This window comes from Pelmatolapia mariae, linkage group LG8 (assembly GCF_036321145.2).
Source record: "Pelmatolapia mariae isolate MD_Pm_ZW linkage group LG8, Pm_UMD_F_2, whole genome shotgun sequence".
In the NCBI taxonomy this organism is placed as follows: Eukaryota; Metazoa; Chordata; class Actinopteri; order Cichliformes; family Cichlidae; genus Pelmatolapia; species Pelmatolapia mariae.
Window position 1 is genome coordinate 26,827,409 of NC_086234.1, and position 19,446 is coordinate 26,846,854.

The 19,446-nt window shown below is 40.2% G+C and overlaps 1 protein-coding gene across 1 annotated transcript in view; it reads right to left on the reverse strand.

The window, feature by feature from the left end:
- The window catches only part of LOC134632861 (growth arrest-specific protein 7-like), a 54,276-nt gene that overhangs the window by 7,125 nt on the left and 27,705 nt on the right, over nucleotides 1-19,446 (reverse strand). Inside the window, exons 4-11 of the mRNA XM_063481702.1 lie at nucleotides 19,092-19,180; nucleotides 17,512-17,565; nucleotides 13,326-13,415; nucleotides 10,944-11,059; nucleotides 10,652-10,726; nucleotides 5,501-5,579; nucleotides 1,365-1,493; nucleotides 692-815 (exon numbers count right to left, since the gene is read on the reverse strand). Coding sequence (XP_063337772.1) covers nucleotides 692-815; nucleotides 1,365-1,493; nucleotides 5,501-5,579; nucleotides 10,652-10,726; nucleotides 10,944-11,059; nucleotides 13,326-13,415; nucleotides 17,512-17,565; nucleotides 19,092-19,180 — 756 coding nt within the window. The remainder of the gene's footprint in view (nucleotides 1-691; nucleotides 816-1,364; nucleotides 1,494-5,500; nucleotides 5,580-10,651; nucleotides 10,727-10,943; nucleotides 11,060-13,325; nucleotides 13,416-17,511; nucleotides 17,566-19,091; nucleotides 19,181-19,446) is intronic.

A 19,446-nucleotide genomic window follows, 5' to 3' on the forward strand; every position in this document is an offset into this window, starting at 1 on the left:
GTGATGATGAAATATATTTTGGGGTTTTATATCAAAAACTCAGTCCTTACTTATGTTACTGCTTGGTTGAACCCCCTTAGTTCTCAATACTGTCTAACAGACGCCGTTTTAGCTTCTCATCCCCACTTACCCCACCCTTTTAGCCAACTTTCTTCTGATTGGCTGCGCCTCTAGAGCAGACGATTTAAACACCTGGTGTTAGAATAATTATTATTTCCTAAAAATGTAGCTTCTGTGCGCTCAGCAGGAGCTCCGTCCCATATTAGGGATAAAACTGTGAAGCCAGAAGTTTTGAAACTTCGGCTTTATATATATACATACATATATGAAGTGCCCTTCTAACATCAGTGTAGAATAGGAAGTTGAGAAGACTCAACAAAGTCTTTTAGCACTGGTTTGGATCCATTTCCTTATCCAGTAAATTTCTGCTGAAGTAAGTTTAGTTTGCAAACAGATGTTGTGCACATACAGTCATAGTGGTTCTTAGAACATTTTGACAGATTTGTTTAAACTACATAATTTTAAACCTGGAAATTTAGAATTTACATGCAGTACCATTAAAGTCGGTAAACAGCGACCAACGGTGAATGTTTCACAGCCACATGAGAGGGTACAGAGTAAACAACAAATACCTCAGTGAAAGTGTGACCCTATAAAGACCCATGGTTTGACCTTTGCCCCATGCTCTGACCTGCTTGTGTGGATTTCCTGCGGGCTTTTTTGATGTCTTCTTCAATCTTGTTGCTGAGTTTGATCTCCAGCTGCTGCGTCTTTAGCTCCAACTCTTTCTGCCTGTCAGACAGAGCTTTACGAGCCTGCCAGAGATAAGAGTCTGAAGTAAAGACTTGCTTTCACAAAACAATCTGCTCTTGAATTTCTGGCTGAGCTTCAGGCAGCAAACGTTTTCCTTTAAACAATGTGCAACATCACGCTAACACGATAAAATAATGTTACAGTCTTCTTCAATTCACCACAGTGATAATGCTGTCTGCACCATTCATGCATCATTCAGTGTTAAAGCTTTCTTTTGACAGCCAACAATGTCAGTAACTTATTTGCAGTCCTGCTTTAAATGCTCAGTCGCCCATCAGATGACTTTATTTGAGAGAAACTGTTGAGTACTTTCTCAGCATGATCGCTGATCATAAAGACATTGACAGATGATGTTAGACGAGCTTTACCCAGTTGCTTTCTATTGTATATATAAACAAAGACAAAATATCCAACAGATGAGAAACAGCCATCTGCTTATAGAAGAAATGTGGAATTATAATCAGCAGTGAGATGATTCCCTAAATAGTTTATACTGCCATATGAAATAATATAACTTACATGAGTTCTTATATTTGTATGAGTTTGGATACCTTCTCCACAGACGCATAGCGGCCAACCATCTGCTTCCGTAGGTCGGCGATGTGGTGGTCGAGTCTCTTCATGTCCTTCTTAAAGTTTTCCCTGAAGGTCAGGAAGGGCTTCTCCACTTCACTCTGGAGCTGATCAAAGTAAACAACACATATTGAATATTGAATTTTTTCTGAGCAGAAAAAAAAATGATGAAAAGCTAGTTTCAGGCAAGCGTTTGCCAGTAAAACATGACTGGCCATTGCTATAATAGAATAATAGCCCTTTATTGTCATTGTACATGTACAATGCTCTACACCAACTGTGCCGTAATAACATATAGATAGCAAACAGCAGGAATAAATAGCAAACAGGAGAAATACTGACTGCAGCTTTCCTGCTATGACAGAATTGATTTATTATTGATTATGCTTCCTTTAACTTACAGTTCCAAAATTTCTGAATATTTTTTTCTTTGAGATAAAAAGGTGAGAGGCACAGACATTAGCCAAAAGTTTTGCTAGTGGCCAATTAGCCAAATATTTGCACTGTTGGCTAGTCAAAATCAGTTTAGCATTCCTAGACTTTGGTTTGTTGAATCAACAACAAACCACAGTGGGTTTTTGGTCATAATTAGGTCTGTAGTAGATGCAAACTTGTTTTCTATTTTGTTATATAACCCCAAAAATATGAAAAGAGCTATATGTAGCTAAATGAGAATTGAGAAGCTGCTGTTAACGTCAATAGCTGTGGTGACGTTTATTGTCTAGGGTGAGCAGCTATGGTTCAAATGGATAAAAGAGGCATCAATTTTAGGAGATTCTTTTCTTGAGCAAGAAAATGTAAGTGAGGAAGATTATTCACAGAAGGAGAAAGTCTCCCGGGAGTGGACATCCCAGCAAATTCCCACAAACCTCAATAAGCTAAAGCAACGTTTCAAATAAGAGTGGGCTAAAGTTCCTCCACAATGATGTGAGAGACTCATAAAGTCAAACAGAAAAGGCTTACTTCACTTTATTGCAGTTACAAAGCTACCAAATCACATGATGCACTTAATATTTCACACCGTCTGCTTCTGCATTTATACTTAGTTGCTGTTAAATGAATAAGGATAGTGTAATATGTCATTTGTTGTCAGTCATTTGAGGTTGTTTTTACATGTCCTGTTTTTTTAACATGACCGTATTTACAAAATAACGCATAGAAAAGTCATTAAGCCACTCAGGTCCATTGTATGTCCTGACACTGATAAAAAATAGAGCTAAGTTTGGTCTCATTTAGCACTTTGTGACTTATAGTGTTCACTACTCAAAACCATGTGGTACTTTGATTGGTTTCAGAATTCTGGTAGCTGAAAGGGAAAACAAATGTGTCAGGGAGATTTATGCAATGAAAAACAAATACAGCGACTGTTAATGCACATTAAGAGAAGTTTCAATAAAATGACTTCTTCAAGAACAACTCAGGTTTATAGAGCTTAGATTACAGTAATGCTAGTGATTAATCGCAAAGGGACACCCTTTAATCACCTCTCTGTATATCAGATTTAATTATCCAGAACCTTAATTAGCTCCATTCGCTCTGGTTGCATTCCATATATCATGTCATCATCTTCTGACACTGAGCTATTTTAGATCACAAATGGTTTGATATGAAGGAGCCAAGCAAAAACCAGAATCTCAGTTGTTATCATTCATCTGCTTCTCTTTTTGCTTGATCCTTTATTGGTAAAGTGGCTTTTAAAGTTAACAGCACATCTTCCAGATCCAAGTATCTGACAAGGCCATATTATTTTTGAATGCCAGCAGCAGGCCCGTCACTGGTAATATGCAATGTGGTGTCCTGTCCCAGCTGTCAGTGATGAATGAGATGTGCAGCTCCTTCCTGCAATCACACCGTCATTCAAAATTCATTTCCACTTAAATCTCTCCTTCTCATCCAAGAACCTGGAAAAGTGCCGCACATCTGTGCATCTCTGGAGGATAACATCACCGACTCCATTTCCTCCATCACTCCAGCTGGAATCCTGGCCTCTGTCTTTTGTCTCCCCCTCTTTCCTTCGACATCAAACATCGAAAACGACCTGAAAATGAAGAGCGCTAGCTGGCCCCTTGAAGACTTTGAAAGCATTACTGAGTTCTTAAGACAGAAGATGCCTCGCTCATAAATCATCTGCGACCGGTTCCCGAAGCCTTTCTGCTTGAGGGGAAATCGCGATTAAAAATAATTTTAAAAATAAATCAATAAATAAAATGTTGAGTCAAAGCCTCTGTGTAACACACATGTGCTTCAGCCCACAGAGCCATCAGGAAGCCCTTTACTCTATGTCACTGCATTAGAAGGCAGTCTGTCTGCCTAGTGAGTCACATGTGCTGTAGGCTGCAGTACCCGCAGCCAATATGGATGTACTGTAAAACCAAGCAGCAGCGACCGTCCGGAGTGATCAGCCAATAAAATACAGTGTGACCTCTTCATCAAAAGGCTTAAAGGGGTTAAACAACTGGAAATGTTAGTCCACCTGATAAAACATCCCCCAGTTTATTCAGTAACTGTAAGGTGAAATAAGAGCCTTGGCTCTATGAATAAGAGACGCTCACAGGGAGATGCAGGAAGTCTCTTTGTTCAAATCACAGGGCCACAGTGACATTTATCACTGTTTGTGTTCATGCTAACAACCAATGTCGATCAGGGTCCCTGAAGTTTACGTTAAAAAGTTAACTGGGTTAGATCACATCTTATGGCTTTTATCTAAGCTAAACCTATTGTCAGTGTAGGTTTAAATGACCCACTTTTAAAAACGCAGGAGCCTGGGGAAAAGAGGAATTGATGGGCTTTAACAGAAAGCTCAGCAGAAGTGTTCACACCAGTACTCTGTAGTTTCCAAACAGCTGTGGATAAACTGAGTGGCTGGTTGTTAATGCATCAGACTGAAGAAGCGAACTGAATTTTGGCTGAACAAAGTCGGTTAAAAAAAACAAAACAAGAAAGCTTCATTTAGACCTCTGTTTGTGCATTCTCATAAACGTGCGATCTCAAATGAATGAAAACTGTAAAAATGTTGTGTTTTTTTACAAATGTGATGCAACGCAAATAACGTATTATAAAGCTAGGTCGCATTCAATCAGAATATCCTGTCTTCCTTCTCTCTCCTCAACTGGTCGCGACAGATGGCTCCCTGAGCCTGGTTCTGCCGGAGGTTTCTTCCTGTTAAAAGGGAGTTTTTCCTTCCCACTATCGGCAAGGTGCTTGCTCATAGGGGGTCACATGATTGTTGGGTTTTTCTCTGTATGTATTATTCTAGGGTCTGGCGTACAATATAAAGAGCCTTGGGGCGACTGTTGTTGTGATTTGGCGCTGCATAAATAAAGTTGAATTGAATAGCAGAGACAAACTAATTCCTGTCCAGAGTGGAAGGCACTAACTGTTTGTTTGTTTTAATCATTCTGATAAGAGAAACACAAATAAAACAAAAAACAGCACCCTCATTTTTGCATGTATTTACTTTTATATCAGTATAAAAGTCAAAATATGTTGTCAACCTTGTTCTTCCATGTTCCATTTTCTCAGTTTGTGTTAAATAAATAATGGCATGGTGTAATATGCCATGTTAATCTCACTTTGCATATAATCTAATTTTAAAACCTGCTAAAACCAGGTTATTTTTTTAGTATTTCCTAAAATGACAGAGGGTGTCCTTTCTTTCTTTTTTACCACGACTAACTTTAAGCTGTTATTGTGAATGTAATCTGGCCAAAGAAAACAATGTTGCCTCTTAAAGCCGATTCTGGTTTGGTCTAAACTATGTCTGTGGTGTGCGGGGGAGGAATCCATTCAGCCATTCAGTATTTTGTAAACAAAACAAACACTGGACATATCTTGTATAATATAGCGATGCTAGCTTTGTGTTTATTGGTATCCACCCACTTCATGTTGCCACTGGTAGTTTTGCCTGTTATTGAGACATTCCGTGGTCTCTGGTTGCCACATTGTTGCTAAGCTTTTCCTGTCTGCATCTATTGTATGCCCTTTTGTGCTTTAAGAGATAGACAGGCATGGCTGTGGCGAATAATCAGGCAGTCAGAATACTATGAAAAATATGTTTAGTTAATATTTGGTTTCATATCTTATTAACCGGATCCGACAGAGTTTGATGAATTACCTTCGAGGAGAACTTTAGGTGAACTTCAGCTTCGTCTGCCAGGCTCTTCTTCAGCTGGGCCCAAGCCTCCCCCAGAGTACTGAGAGCAGATAAGAAGGAGGGAGAGTGTGAGTGGTTAATATCTTACACAATAAAAGACCACACACACTTTTATAAAGACATATAGGGAGGGCATGGAAGCTGTCAGAGAAAATGGGGGGTAAGACGGAGCCGGGGGAGCAGGATGAATCCCACACACACAGAGTTGAGGCTCATGAGTAGTCAGTGCAAAAGTTCACAGAAGCACAAGTAACCGGTAAATCTACAGCGCTGAGCTGAGGTCCACCGCCAGTTCAACAGATGATTAGGATGTATGGGACATGAGATATGGCTCCACTTATTCTCTCAGCTTCGAGTGCAGCTTTCTCAACACAGCTGGGGGCAGTAAAACTCAGAAGGCTTGTTTTGAAGACGAGATGATGCACATTACATTATCTTCACACGCAACTTGTCTTTTTAATAGTGCAGATATATGTTTGGATTCTTAGACAGAATGGTTTATGGCAAAAAGATCATGAAGACTGTAAAACAATCACTCGCTTAGGCAGACAGTCACAGACACACAGCTTTAAGTCCAGGACTGGAGGTCTTCGTGGGTCAGCGGGTCACTTCAAAGCGCCGCTCTGAGTGGAAGACCTGTGGAATTCCCTCACACTGACATCCAGAACATTCCAAACACTGTCGGAGCAAATTCGGGTACCTCCAGATCGACGCCATCTAAACCATTGCGAGCTTTTCAAATCATAGAGATCATTTTAAAGCTTAGATACCACAAAAGCTACCTAACGGCAATCAGCGAGCATGATTTCTATAACAGTTACACCAAATCATCAGTGTCGTCCAATCAGGTTGTGGAATAAGCTGTGCACCTTTCTTCAGGTGAAGGTTTGTGCCTATTAAATGCTTAATAAGTTCATTCTTGTTTCTTCCACCTCTTCTTTGCTTTTTTAATTATGAAATGATTTGCCCGACAGATAGCTAATATCGGCTCATCATAAAAAATTAATGGCATAAAAAACTGATGCACCACAGGGTGTTGGGTTAATTGTTGATTCTAGTGTGTCCAGGTTATACCCAGCCTCTCACCCTGTGACACCTAGGCCACGATACACACCAGCAACCCCTTGACTCAAGACAACATTTAAGTTCCCTGCTTTTAAAGTTTTCAAAAAGTCCTGCTAGACACAAGTCATGCAACTCGACAGCCATCTTGGTAATATCTCTAGGGCCTTATTTGGACAGCTATTTTAAAGCTTCTATCTAAATGAATGGGGAGACATACATCTAAATTGAGCGGTCACTGGCACATAAAAACAGCATGTGTTAACCGACGACTGTTTTCTACGCTTATTGGTTTTAACAAGTCGATTTGCCCAGCCAGTACACAGTAGAAACTGTGTGAATGTGTCAGTGTCTTCTGAAAAGTCTAACCTTAACTATCGGAGTTCACACACATTTTACATTGGGAACTACAGAAATTGACCCTTTTGTCATAACAGTGACATCGTTGTCTTTAAAGACTGAAAGCAGATGTGTTTATGTTTGACGCCTCAGTAACAAAGGTATGGCTGAAATGAAGACAGATGTCAGCATTAAAAGAGTCAGCCACCATGGCTGAACAAAGAAAACAGCACCACCGACAGAATCTTCCTATAAATAAGCAACACTTCTGTTTACATTCAGTGGTACTCACTGAAATGTAATCTGTATATCCTTGAGGTCTGACCAATGTGCTGAAAACATTTCCTTCCTCATCCCTTTCTTTAGGTTTGAAACCTTTGTTGTTTATATCTCTATTGCCTTTCTAGCAATCTTCTGTTTTATTTTAGGATATTTATTTATTTATATTTTGCTCAAGTCATAAAATCATTATTTCGTTGTACATATACAATGACAATAAAGGGCTATTCTATTCTATTCTATTCTATTCTATTCTAATGTTCAGCTGACTGTAACACGAGTTTAAGTAAAGCAGCAAATTCTCACATTCAAAAATCTAGAACCATCAAATGTTTGGCATGCGTGCTTAAAAGCTGACTTAAATGATTGGATCGAAATACAACTTTTTCACCTAATAAATCCATTTTTTTGTTTGTGGGTAGAAAAATAAACTTGAAAACACTCCTTTTCTACACGCGAAAAGGCTATTTTATTATTCTTTGCTCAATATAGACCAGATTGACAGCTCATACAGATGCAGTGTCTTTCCACTTTAAAAAGACATCAGATGAAAGACAAACCTTGAACCAAGAGGAATCTGGATATTATGATTCCAAACTGGAAAAGCTGCACCACTTCAAACATTCTTCACACTCAATAAATTATATGTGGCATGTGCCTGCAATCTTGCATTCCCAAGTGACAGTCACTTGGCAACAAAATGCTGCATCTCAGGGAAAATGAATCTCTTGCCATGCACTTCCTCATTCAGCATAGTACAGTATTGGTAACTATAAAAAAAAATGGTCACATGCCTCACATCCCCACCAAACAAATGGCAAATTCAGGAATAAATAGATGGCTGGTTCTGGGCTGCGGCTGGTCGGATGGTAGGAACCGACCAACAAAACAGTGATTGTCCTGTGTGACAACAGAGCCAGCCTTAGGGACAGCATAATGAAAGCATTGTGTTGCACTTTTGTGGGTGTGGGCAGACTGAGCTGGCTGGCATAATCTGGATTCTATATGGGACAATTCCATCCCACTCTGTTACCATCCTAGCATGAAGAGGGGTTATCTTATATGCATGTAAACACTGAAAGGGAGGGTAAGTGTAGCTAAACCCCCCTTACATACATGTACAGTTCGCCTTCTTTCTTTGTCTTATAGAAATGATAATAATGTCAAATAAAGTGTCCAATATTTTTCAGCCCATGTTATTTTTGCTGAATTCAAAATATGCTAGCTCAAGTCTAGAAGAATCTGAAAGTTAGCTAGAATGTTAGCTAGCTAATGGTAGCTAACATTAGCCACCAAAGCAACCAAATCAGCAACAACACACATTCATGTATTAATCTGAGTGATTTGTTTTTGCCTGTAATATTTAAAGAAAGACGCAACTCTTGTACAGGTATTCTGCCAGCAAGTTTTAAAGTCACTTTTTTTCTAAATAAAACTTTTTATGAATTATTAAAGTTCCTGTTTAAATTCCTGTTTTGAAGCCTCAAGCATTTTTTGGCATCATCATCTTGGTGTTTTCAAACCAGATCTAACAAACAAAAAAGATGGCGCACACTTATTACTTATCACACTCACTGTCAATCACAAGTCATAAGCCATAAGTGTCATAAGTGTTTCTTGTGTAATCTTCTTTTCTGAAACCTTGAATGACCGAAATTAGCAACATGAACAATGCTTTATTCAGTATGACTCAAAATGAGTGACTGAGATCATAAAGTTTTCAAGTCTGCGGGCCATTTTCTCCCAGAATTCTTTAGGACTGGAAGTCTTTTAGGAACCAGATGTCTCGCCATCTGGTGGCCATTAATAGGAATCCAAGTTAGAGGCACTTCCACGTTGTTTTCAAGCCAAAGACTTGTTTTATACTGTAGTTGCACCACATGAACGACTTACACTGAGATTAGGCAAGAAAAGTTACAAAAAATCAAAGTTACATCACTGGCAAAGTAGTAAACTGCAAGTTATTGTAAACCATCTTAGAAGAGCAGTTCTGCTTAGTTTTAGTGCCTAAAAACAAAATCAAACTTTAAAAAACAATACATGAACTGTAAAGTAATAAAGTTAATTTAGGTATCATGACATTATATTTTAGGATAATTTTATGAATTAGCTGCAATGCTAATTATTGCTAAGTATTTGTATAAAGTAGAAGTATAATTTATAGTCTTTCTCTGCACCACTGTCCTTTTGCAACACAACAAATTCCTTGTTTGTGTGATTAGTTTTTTTATTAGCTGAGGATTCTGCTGCCCTATATTGCCACTGCAATCTTTCATCACGGCCACATGTATCATAATTTGAATAAAAATGGTGCTTCATCCGTATTTAGATAGTGTGAACATCAAATAATCAGCAGTTTAACTTGCGTTAACCCCTGAGCTTCTATTAAAGGCTGAGGTTAAGAGATTCACATACATGTTCCTGTGTGCCCTCGGTGAATCAGACAAAGAGCTGCTCTCACCTCAGCATGATATCCTGCGTGCTGTCAAACAGGATAAAAGAGGAGTGGCTGGAAACTCTCTTTCCCCCAGCAGGGCTTCACACCTTCCCCTCCCCTCTCCCCTTCAATCTCCTAACACACCCCCTCTCTTCGCATGCGTCTGTGTCTCCTCTCCTGTGCTTTCTTTTAATAGCTGGAATGTGTTGCAGGATGAAGATCAAAGCATGCAGTGGTTTTACAGGATGGCCTTATTGCTTCACAGGTTCACTGACAGGGCCTCCAGACTCCAGCTCACACCGGGATGTCTCGTGCGATTGGCTACTTGATTGGCTTGCTCACTGAGGAGCTGTCTGCTGGATTGTCTAATTGGCCGACTAATTCGGCATTAGCTTTAATTTACACCTAGCAATATCACTCATGGTGGACTTTAAAGCTCGATTGTGGAAACTGAGTACAAAAGTATAAAATAGGTGAAAATAATTATAAGGGACAAGTTGATTCCTAAGAAATAAAATTCACATTTGTATAGTTTTAAACACTCTTGATGTGATAGTCTTACCTGATCAGACACGTAGCACATGAGCTAAGAGTAAGTAGGTTTATAAGCTTGTTACCTAAACCTGGAATAACTTTATGTTTATTGTATCCTACATGTAATATACGTAGGGGATAAATTATCAACAAAGTTCACTGTCATTGTAAATTACTTAATTTAAACCAGCTCTAATGTTTAAAGCTGAAATATCTTAAAGAGATGTACCCTCTATTGTGCAATAAAATTACAGAATACACTGTTAAGGAAGGAGCCTAAAACGCGGTACTTACAACCTGCACAACTCTGAAGCAGCTTCAAAGTGGCACAGTGCTTTTCAAATGTTGACATGCGGCTTTTTTTTTCTTTTTTTTTTAAATATATTGATCCATGCACCCATGTGTGACAGGGTGCTCTGTGATGAGGGCAGGTTGTGTCTTTCTTCTTCACAGCCACTCACCCTTCTTCCTGGCTTGCTAGAGGGATCTGTGAGAGCTTGGAGAGATTCTTAGCGTACTCCTCTTCTATCTTTATCCTGAGAAGGAAGTAGAGGGTGATTACCACACGGCATGTACGCAACAATGTTTCCATGTTCATTTCCTTTATTGTGCAATGCACTGATGTACATGAAAGAGCAAGCATGAAAAAAGGAGAAATGGTTTGTTTTTAATGACAATTGTATGGTTGTCACAGTAACCCGAGGATGAAGTGTGAACAAAATGAAACATTAAAAAAGTGAACGTAGCAGATACCGTTCTCGAATGAACTCGGCCATCTCTTTCTGCATCTGTTTCCCCTTCAGCTGTTTCTGCAGCAAAACCTCAAATCCTGTAATGCAGCCGTTGCCCTGGGGATCCTTCTTATCAGCCTAACGAGATAAACAAGGCGAACACACGAGAAATGCAGTGGATAAACAAACGCTTAGCAACACACACGTGAACATTAGACCTCAACAAAGTTGCTAAGTAAAATAAACAACATGCTGCATGCTCCCTCAAAGAGATGACACCAGAGGAAACTGAATCAGGTGGCTTCACTGAAAACTGTAGAACCCTTTTTGATTAGCGCTATTCTGCCACCATCGTCCTCATTCTTCAACCTTTCTGTGAAAAATCTCACCTTCAAAAGACATTTTAGCTTCTTTCTGCTCACTTATTCATGGCTCTGTCACATCAGAGCAAAAAGCCTTCTTGCGACTTAGTAAAATGAGTTGTTGGTGATTGGCAACCAGTTGCAAATAGTTGCAGTGACCATCATAACAACAATGTAATATTATGATGAATATGATCATTATATGCATGATTAATATGATCATTATATGCATGATTAATATGATCATTATATGCATAATGAATATCATGCATATAATCCGAATTACTGATTTTTCACTTTCTTGCAATATTATCACAAACAGATTGCTATTCAGTCACTAACTGGTAGCAAACAGATAACAGGCTGCCTTAGTTTTATTACTGCTGTATCACTCTGAGCAGTCAGATCCGTCTTCTAATTCAATGCACACAGTCACAATAATTCTGATTGTACTTTTGTCTCCGACCACCAATTTCGTTACCATATCGATGGCATTGCTGTTGGTACAATGCTTTATCAGAGCTCTCACCAGCTGTTTTCTGCAAACAGCTGCTGGACATGTGTTTCCTAAACTAGTTGGATATTACCTTCCAAGCACCACGTTTTCTAGCAGAGAGTATTTTAACAGCTTTCAGCTTCCTATCTTGGTTTCACTTCCTCCAGCTGTACTATGTTGCTCTAATGTCACATATCCACTGTATGCTATCTCGTCTTGGGGTGAGCACTTCACTTACTGCAGCAAATAGCACCTTAAAATGCAAGTCATGTTTTTCGTAATCATTGGTTACAACGACATGAGTAAAAATGTAGAGAGGGACGACATGTAACATGCTTCTAAAAGTGTGCTGGCACTAAGAACCTTAAAGCTTACCTTAGCAGATACAGTACATAAATATTTCCGATGCCCAGCATCCATGAGATGACCAATCCATCCATTCATCCTGTTTTTTCGATTGACATGAACCTTTTGAGGTTTGAAGTTGTCTTCAGTGACTACCCCAACAGCAAAACCCTAGAATACTCTCGCCAAGTGCTTTCTAATGAGGATTCGTCTGACTGTTGGGGTATTCTCTGTATTATTGCAGGGTCTTTACCCTACAGTATGAAGCACCCTGAACTAAAAGATTGAGCGCTTTAAAAATGAAATTGATATTGGATTGAAAACACTTGATTAGGACTGTGTTTCTTAATTTTTTAGAGTTTTAATGGAGGACATAATAATATGACATTTGATAGTGAGCTAGACAGCAAGCAGTTGATGCTAGCTAAGACTGCGATGGCTAGACAGTCAACAGGACAGCAGGACTACATCTTCAGTGTTGGTCACGACTACGCATAATATTGCAGTAGCTATTTCAATGAAGTGGTGCTGAGTTGTACCTTTTTTTATATACAGGCTATATTTAAAACTATGTCTAAAGTCTCTTAACGTCTTCTAAAGCCTATTAGAAATCACTTAAACACTGGACAGTGCATACAGCTTTAACTGCAGAAAGCAGTCAGTAGACTGGCCAGCTACACTATACAAACTGACATCTGAGCTCAGAGAACAATCCTAAATTTTGGGAACTGCACATTTTACAGAAAAACAGACATTCCTGGACTCTCCCATCCACTTTCTCCACTCTCTCTTTCTTTCTACTGCATTGTCACCTGTGTTTGTGATTACAGTGTGTTACCACACAAACTGCACCTGGTAGAAATTACACTGCAGGGGAAGGAGATGTCCAAACAGAGCAGCTGAGGCCAGCTGGCCTCACTGTGCTCCAGCCAGTTACATGTAATGCGTTTTCCTACTGCGCTGTGTCTTGGATGTTATTAAAGCCAATACTGATTCTCAGCGTGCAGTTGGGCCAGGATGACATAAATATGAAATCACGATGAAAGATGAAGAGGATCCAGTGTTGTTTCTCATAACATGGACACATAAGGATGGTCAACTGCAAATCTTTCTATATAAAAACTAAAATCATGAAAAGATTATGTTTTTGTAGGTTCTGGACTTGATCTATAGAAAATAGTTACTTCTCAGGTAAACTTACCCAGAAGTAGTCACAGTAGCTCCATTCACTGGGTTTCAGTAGCTGTTGCTCGGGCATGCAGGCGGGTGATGGGAACGTCACACAGTTGATCTGCAGGAGAGAGGGGGGAGCGAGCGCAGTTTAATGGGGCAGTTTATGGGATCATGACGAATAACTTTGATTTCACACACCTGTTATTGCTCCTTGTGTTGATAGGCAGTTCACACGTGCACGCGCACTCTCTCACACATACACAGACACCTGCACTGCTGTTCAAGGTAGCGTGTGCTCTGTTGCTCTGGCAACCCTCTTTCATCCGTGCAGCTATGAGAAGATGCCGATGTGAAAAAAGCCCAAACATTTACAATCAAGCTGACATTGTTCGTTTACTTTTTTCAGCGCTCGCTGTCCTCAGGGACAGCATTGTCAACACAGCGCCATTGTGGTTCTTAGCTTTTTTGAGGATACATTGTTCTGCTCTATAGCCCGACACTCTCTGCTCTACTCTGGTTTCACAGCAATCAGTGGAATGGATTCCGGAAGATTGCCTTTAATTATCGCGGTGTCGTAAATTGTCAGCAGCAGTGTTCTTGAGTGTGTTGGCTTCAAGTCTCCCTGCTGTGAAGCACTCATAAGCAGAGGGACTGCGCACAACTGATGATGCTCTACTACTCTCTGCTCTTATTGTTTTTTTCAAACTTTTACACTAGTGTGGAAAGGTAGCAGACAACCACAGGTAACCTCACCGCTTTCAGGAGTGAACTCACACAGTATAATAGATTCTCAGATCTCAGAGCTGCTTTGACAATTCATCACTTCTAGGTTTAGCAGAACAAAAACGTTTCTTTGCCATGAAAATCTACACTTCACTCTGCAGATTCATTTGCTGCCAAGCCATCTTCTCATCACAAGAAAAAGAAGCAGAAAAGACAGAGCCCAGAAAAAAGTAGACACATCTCCACAATGAAGACATACATATAGACACAAGTTTTCACTTCAGAGCAAACAACAGGAGCTTTCTCTCACATTCCCATTAACCTCAGGAGGTAATCAGCCTGCAGCGATGATGCACAGTTGCTATTTAAGAAACTTCAGTGGCACCCTGGTCTAATACCAAAGCCACGCCTTTCAGGGGAATTCAACAAATATGGTTGTGCTGATGTCTTTTCCAGAGCCAATACTCTGACATGCTATGAGTTAGAAGAAAGGGGCCTCTAATTCAACCTTTTCTTGGCTTATGAAGCTTATAATTTGTTTGAAGTAATGACTTCCTATTTAATCGCTGTGGAGGTCCAGAGGTTGAAAGCTACCAGGGCTTTAAACTGACCCCCGCTTTTCCTTTGGTGAAGATGAGGGCAAAGAGACTTCCAACTAAGTATCCAATGAAAGGCTTAGTTTGTTTGAATTCAGACCCACGCACACACACACAAACACACACATAGAGGCACTGCTTCCAGCACTTTCTTTCCTGACCTCTGGTGACCCTAACCACTTACCCCTCCTCCCAACAATATCCAGTCTGAGCTTAACACTCACAGTGGGCACAGATTGGGATTTCTTCACATTTTGAAGCAGTGTGATGGCAGACACATAGCTCCACCTCAGGAATTATAGAATTCTGAAGGTGTTGTCTTAAAGCTAGAAGTAAAGTTACCAAAAATATGATGCAACATGTGAAAACCTCAACTCCAAAATGTTAAAGTTTTACTTAGTTCATAAACTTTCAGATTGACTTTTAATTCAGTTCAATTTATACAGCGCCAAATCACAACAACAGTTGCCTCAAGGCCTTTTTCAGCTTTATTTGATGGACTCAGTGAAGAAAGGACAGGAAAGCAGGGGAAGACATGCGGCAAAGGGATGTGGACCAGACTTGAACCCGGGCCGTCCGCTCTCAGCTGCTCAATGCACTGAGCTAAACCAGCACCCAGACGCTACAATAATACATACAGAGAAAAACCAAACAATCATATGACCCCCTATGAGCAAGCACTTTGGCGACAGTGGGAAGGAAAAACTCCCTTTTAACAGGAAGAAACCTCAAGCAGAGCCAGGCTCAGGGAGGGGTGGGGCCATCTGCTGCGACCAGTTGGGGTGAGAGAAGGAAGACAGGATAACAGACATGTTGTGGATGAGAGCCAGAGATTAATAACAAGTATGATTTTAGATTTAATAAATCTTTCTTTTCTAGAAACGACTGAAGAAGTCAAACTGTGTCTTTTCTTTGAATATTGTGGTTTAGTAACAATGTGTAAAGATAAGTACTCACTTGTAGCATGTTCATAGGATTTAAGTTCTGATAAAAACTCCACTACGTTTACAAGAAACCATCAATGGATCCCAATCCAGTAATCACCACAAGCCAAAGACAGAAAAGTTAGCAGCATCATTAAGGGGGCAAATTTCACTGGTTGAATAGTCAGGTCGCACTCACAGCGCTCACAGCTTAAAAGGATTTTGGGGCAAAATACTGCAGTTTATACATCAGAAACTGTTCAAGAACACAGTTTTTCAAGTTGCTGCAGATGGTAAAGTTAAGATAAAAACAAAAAAACAGTGGAAATTCCAGCTGTTGATTGCATCACTGCCTGGCTGTTTAGTGCGCAGCTTGGATTCTCTGTCAGCATTGTTGCTGGTTTTCCCTGTGCTGCGTCACACATGGATGACCATGTGTTTATCTGCTCTAATATAAGTGAACAAGTTACAGTATGTCCAGTAATTAGCACAATAATCTGTTAGTTTTCTAACGTACGTTCTTTCGGAGGCCAAGAGTTACAACATGTCATTAGCTGGATTGGTTGGTGTTTGGTGTTATCATGTCACTGAATACTACCGTATCAGCAATAAGGCTTACAATCGGTGTGCACTGCTTTGTTTTGATTTTTTACAATCCAGCAATCTTGGACAAGTTGTTCTTGTTATGCTAAAATAAAGACTTTTTGTCTTATAAAAATAAAAGCTCAGCTTCAGCCGCTTAGTAGATTCACCAATCAATCTCAAAATCTGATGTGACTTCCTTTTCGATTGATCGCATTTACAAGATTTTTAGAAAACTTGATCTCTAACCGTGGCCTCGAGGCCGAGGTGACAAGGATTTGAACTTGTCTGAGATTTTTAGTAGATACACCTATGGTATCAAGTTGACAATCCTGCCATTTATCGACGTCGCCCACCTGCCGCCTGGCAGAGTGACAACAATGCCCCGTCAGCCTGAGGGCTGAAAATGAAACAGTGTTTCAAAGTATACACTTAAAAACTTAAATCTAAATTTGATATTGTTACTGAAACATGTTTTATAGTATTATAGTCTAAACTGGTCTGGTGATGAGAATACTTCTTATTTATGCAGCTTCATCTTTTTTTAATTTATTCATCCTTTTATCACTGTGATGTTCAAAAAGATAAACAACAGGTCTCTACCACTGCAAAGTGTGTGTCTCCTGTGCAAGAAGAGAAGCGTGACTTTTCTGAAGGTCACCTGACCTCTTCAAGACTTCGCTGTCAGCAGACGGCATCAGTAGTACCTATATGATATCGAGTGTTGCTGTTCTCACCTCCCTTTTCTCACTCCTGTTTCCTCTTATAACTATCTGCTTATCAAAAGCATCGCTCTGGTTGCTATGGAAGCCAAGAAATGCCCCCTCCCCCTTACATTTCAAGCTTGTTTTTTATACATATATATATATCCTGAGAAAATAAAAGCCTGGGCTTAATCCATGACCTCCTGGGAGCAGGACGTCTGCTATTTTCCTAGTGTGAGGCCAAACAGGAAGTAATGACCTGACAGCAGAGGAGAAATCATCTGGATGCTGAACAGGATGATGTCACTGTGTATCTGTACACTAGCAACTGAAAATAAGCATCGAACACTTCTCACAGGAGCGGACAGATAAAAAACAAACAAACAAACAAACAAACAAACAAAGCAAGCCTGAAGAGAAAATGAAAAGCATTTACAGCTACAATACAGTCAAAGTTTAGTTAGTTAGTTAGTATATGCACTGATGTATTTTAAATGATGCAGAAATCATGAGGTTGGATAAAAAAGTCCACCAGGAGGGACATCTGCATTAGAAATATATATTTTTTAGCTAATAAGTTGAGAAATAAAGACTCAAGTCTTTTCCTGCTGGTCCTTTGGGACTATTGTAGCGCTCTGGGGTGAGTTCATGGTTAGTTAAGAGTTCCCAGTAGTTGCCCCACTCACCGTGACCGTGGTCTCCTTGTTGTGTTTCCTCGTGGGCGACGTCGATCCTGGGCACTGCAGAGAGAAGAAGGACGCTCCGTCAAAACCTCCATCCTCTGTGTCAGACATGACTGCTCGGCGTACACACACCACCACCCGCACATGCACGCAAACACAGTTGTTTTCCAGGCGAGCGCTGTTAGCGTCTGTCTGGCGCTCTCTGTGCTCCTGGTGCTGCTGCTGCTGCTAGTGTGTATGGATGTGTGTTTGTGTGTGTGTGTGTGTTGCTGTGCAGAGTAGGGAGGATAGTTCTGCAGAGCAAAGCAAAGCACGGCTTGCGTTCTCTCTTTGTGTGAATGTTGATGCATGCGTGTGTGATTTCCAACACTTAAGCTCAGAATAGAGTCATTTCCAGTGCTCTGGGATGAAGCAGCAGTGGGTGAAATAAATAAGTGTTAAACAGTAAAGCTAGATGGAAAGTATAGGGAGTTTATCACCTCTTTTCCCACAAAATAATTAAAGATAGAAAAGGGAACAGGACCTTGAGTCATTAGCATCATGTGCGTGTTTGCAGTTTTTGAATGAGTGGGTTTGTGTACACAAGTATGCGATGCAGAAAAGGAGAGAAGTGAGGTGACAGCGAGTGAAAAACTGGTGGGTGGATCCTGTATAACTGCACCCTGAGTGCCTGGTTAATTATGATCAGGGGAGCAGATACTGTAGGAGGGATTAATGTGCTCAAACTGCCATCAGCTGCTCCATTAATACCGAGCGGAGAAAGAGAGAGGTGGTCTGTTCATGACATCATGCATCATCAGTATAGCTGTACATCATTACATCTTTAATTGTGTCTAAACACTGGATATGGATCGAGTTGTGTTGGCAGACAAACTAACCCTAAAGCAATGATTTTGCAACAGAGAAGCAGAAGCAGGGTCATTTATTATTATATCCACAATAACGTCCTGACAGAGCCGGACCAGTTTACTGGGAAATTGTTTTAAGTCTTAATCAAAGCGTCTAAACAGCCTCGTCCCACCCTCACAGGGGTTATTTATCTCATCTGCACTCCAATGCCATTACCAAGTACTTTGGTTAGTTGTACTGCACCTGTGGAGCTCTAACCTCAACTTCTTGTCCTCATGTGTCCTAAACCGATACACTATGAGACAAAACTGAGTCATAGTACGCTTGTTCTTAAAATAAGCAGTTATCTACATGTGGCGGGGAGCATACAGCAGGACAAACAGACTGTTTAAATGTCATGCCTGCGAAAAACCTGGCAGGGTGGAAGATGATTTAGAGCACGAAGAGACAGCAGTGAGGCAAGTTTTCTCAAACCTTGGAAAGACACCAACACCACTAATTTTAGACGCACAGTTAATTTCACTCCATGTGACATTTCACAACTTTTGTGCTAAATTTGGAGGACTCACATCACTTATGAGTCTTTGGGATAGTAAAACTTTAAAAAATAGCAACAGACTTTCTTCGAAAGGAGCAAACAAGCAAGCCTTGACAGCTGAATATCCACATCTTTTGCATCTATGCTTTCAGTGATATAGTCAAGGACTAAAAAGAATAAAATCAGACAGCTTTACCTGGGGCTCTGTACTGCTCTTCCTAACCAGACTGTTGTGTGAATGCTCCGAATGATGCAAGGGACTACCACCTGAGTGAAATCCATTCACTGGAAAAACAAATGAGAGACACCAGGACAGATAAAGACAGGCAGAAAGAAAGACATTCAGGACTCTATGGATAAGATGTAAACTTATTCTTATCATAAGGGAGTTTGCTCCTCATCTTTAAGAGCTGAACCAAACCACAACTGAACTGAGCTTATTTCTGCTTTGTGGTCTGAAAATGCCTTTAATGGAACAAACACACATAATCAGTTAGCTACATTACACCAGCTTGTGGTATAGGTAAATCCACCACCAGGTTACATGGGAA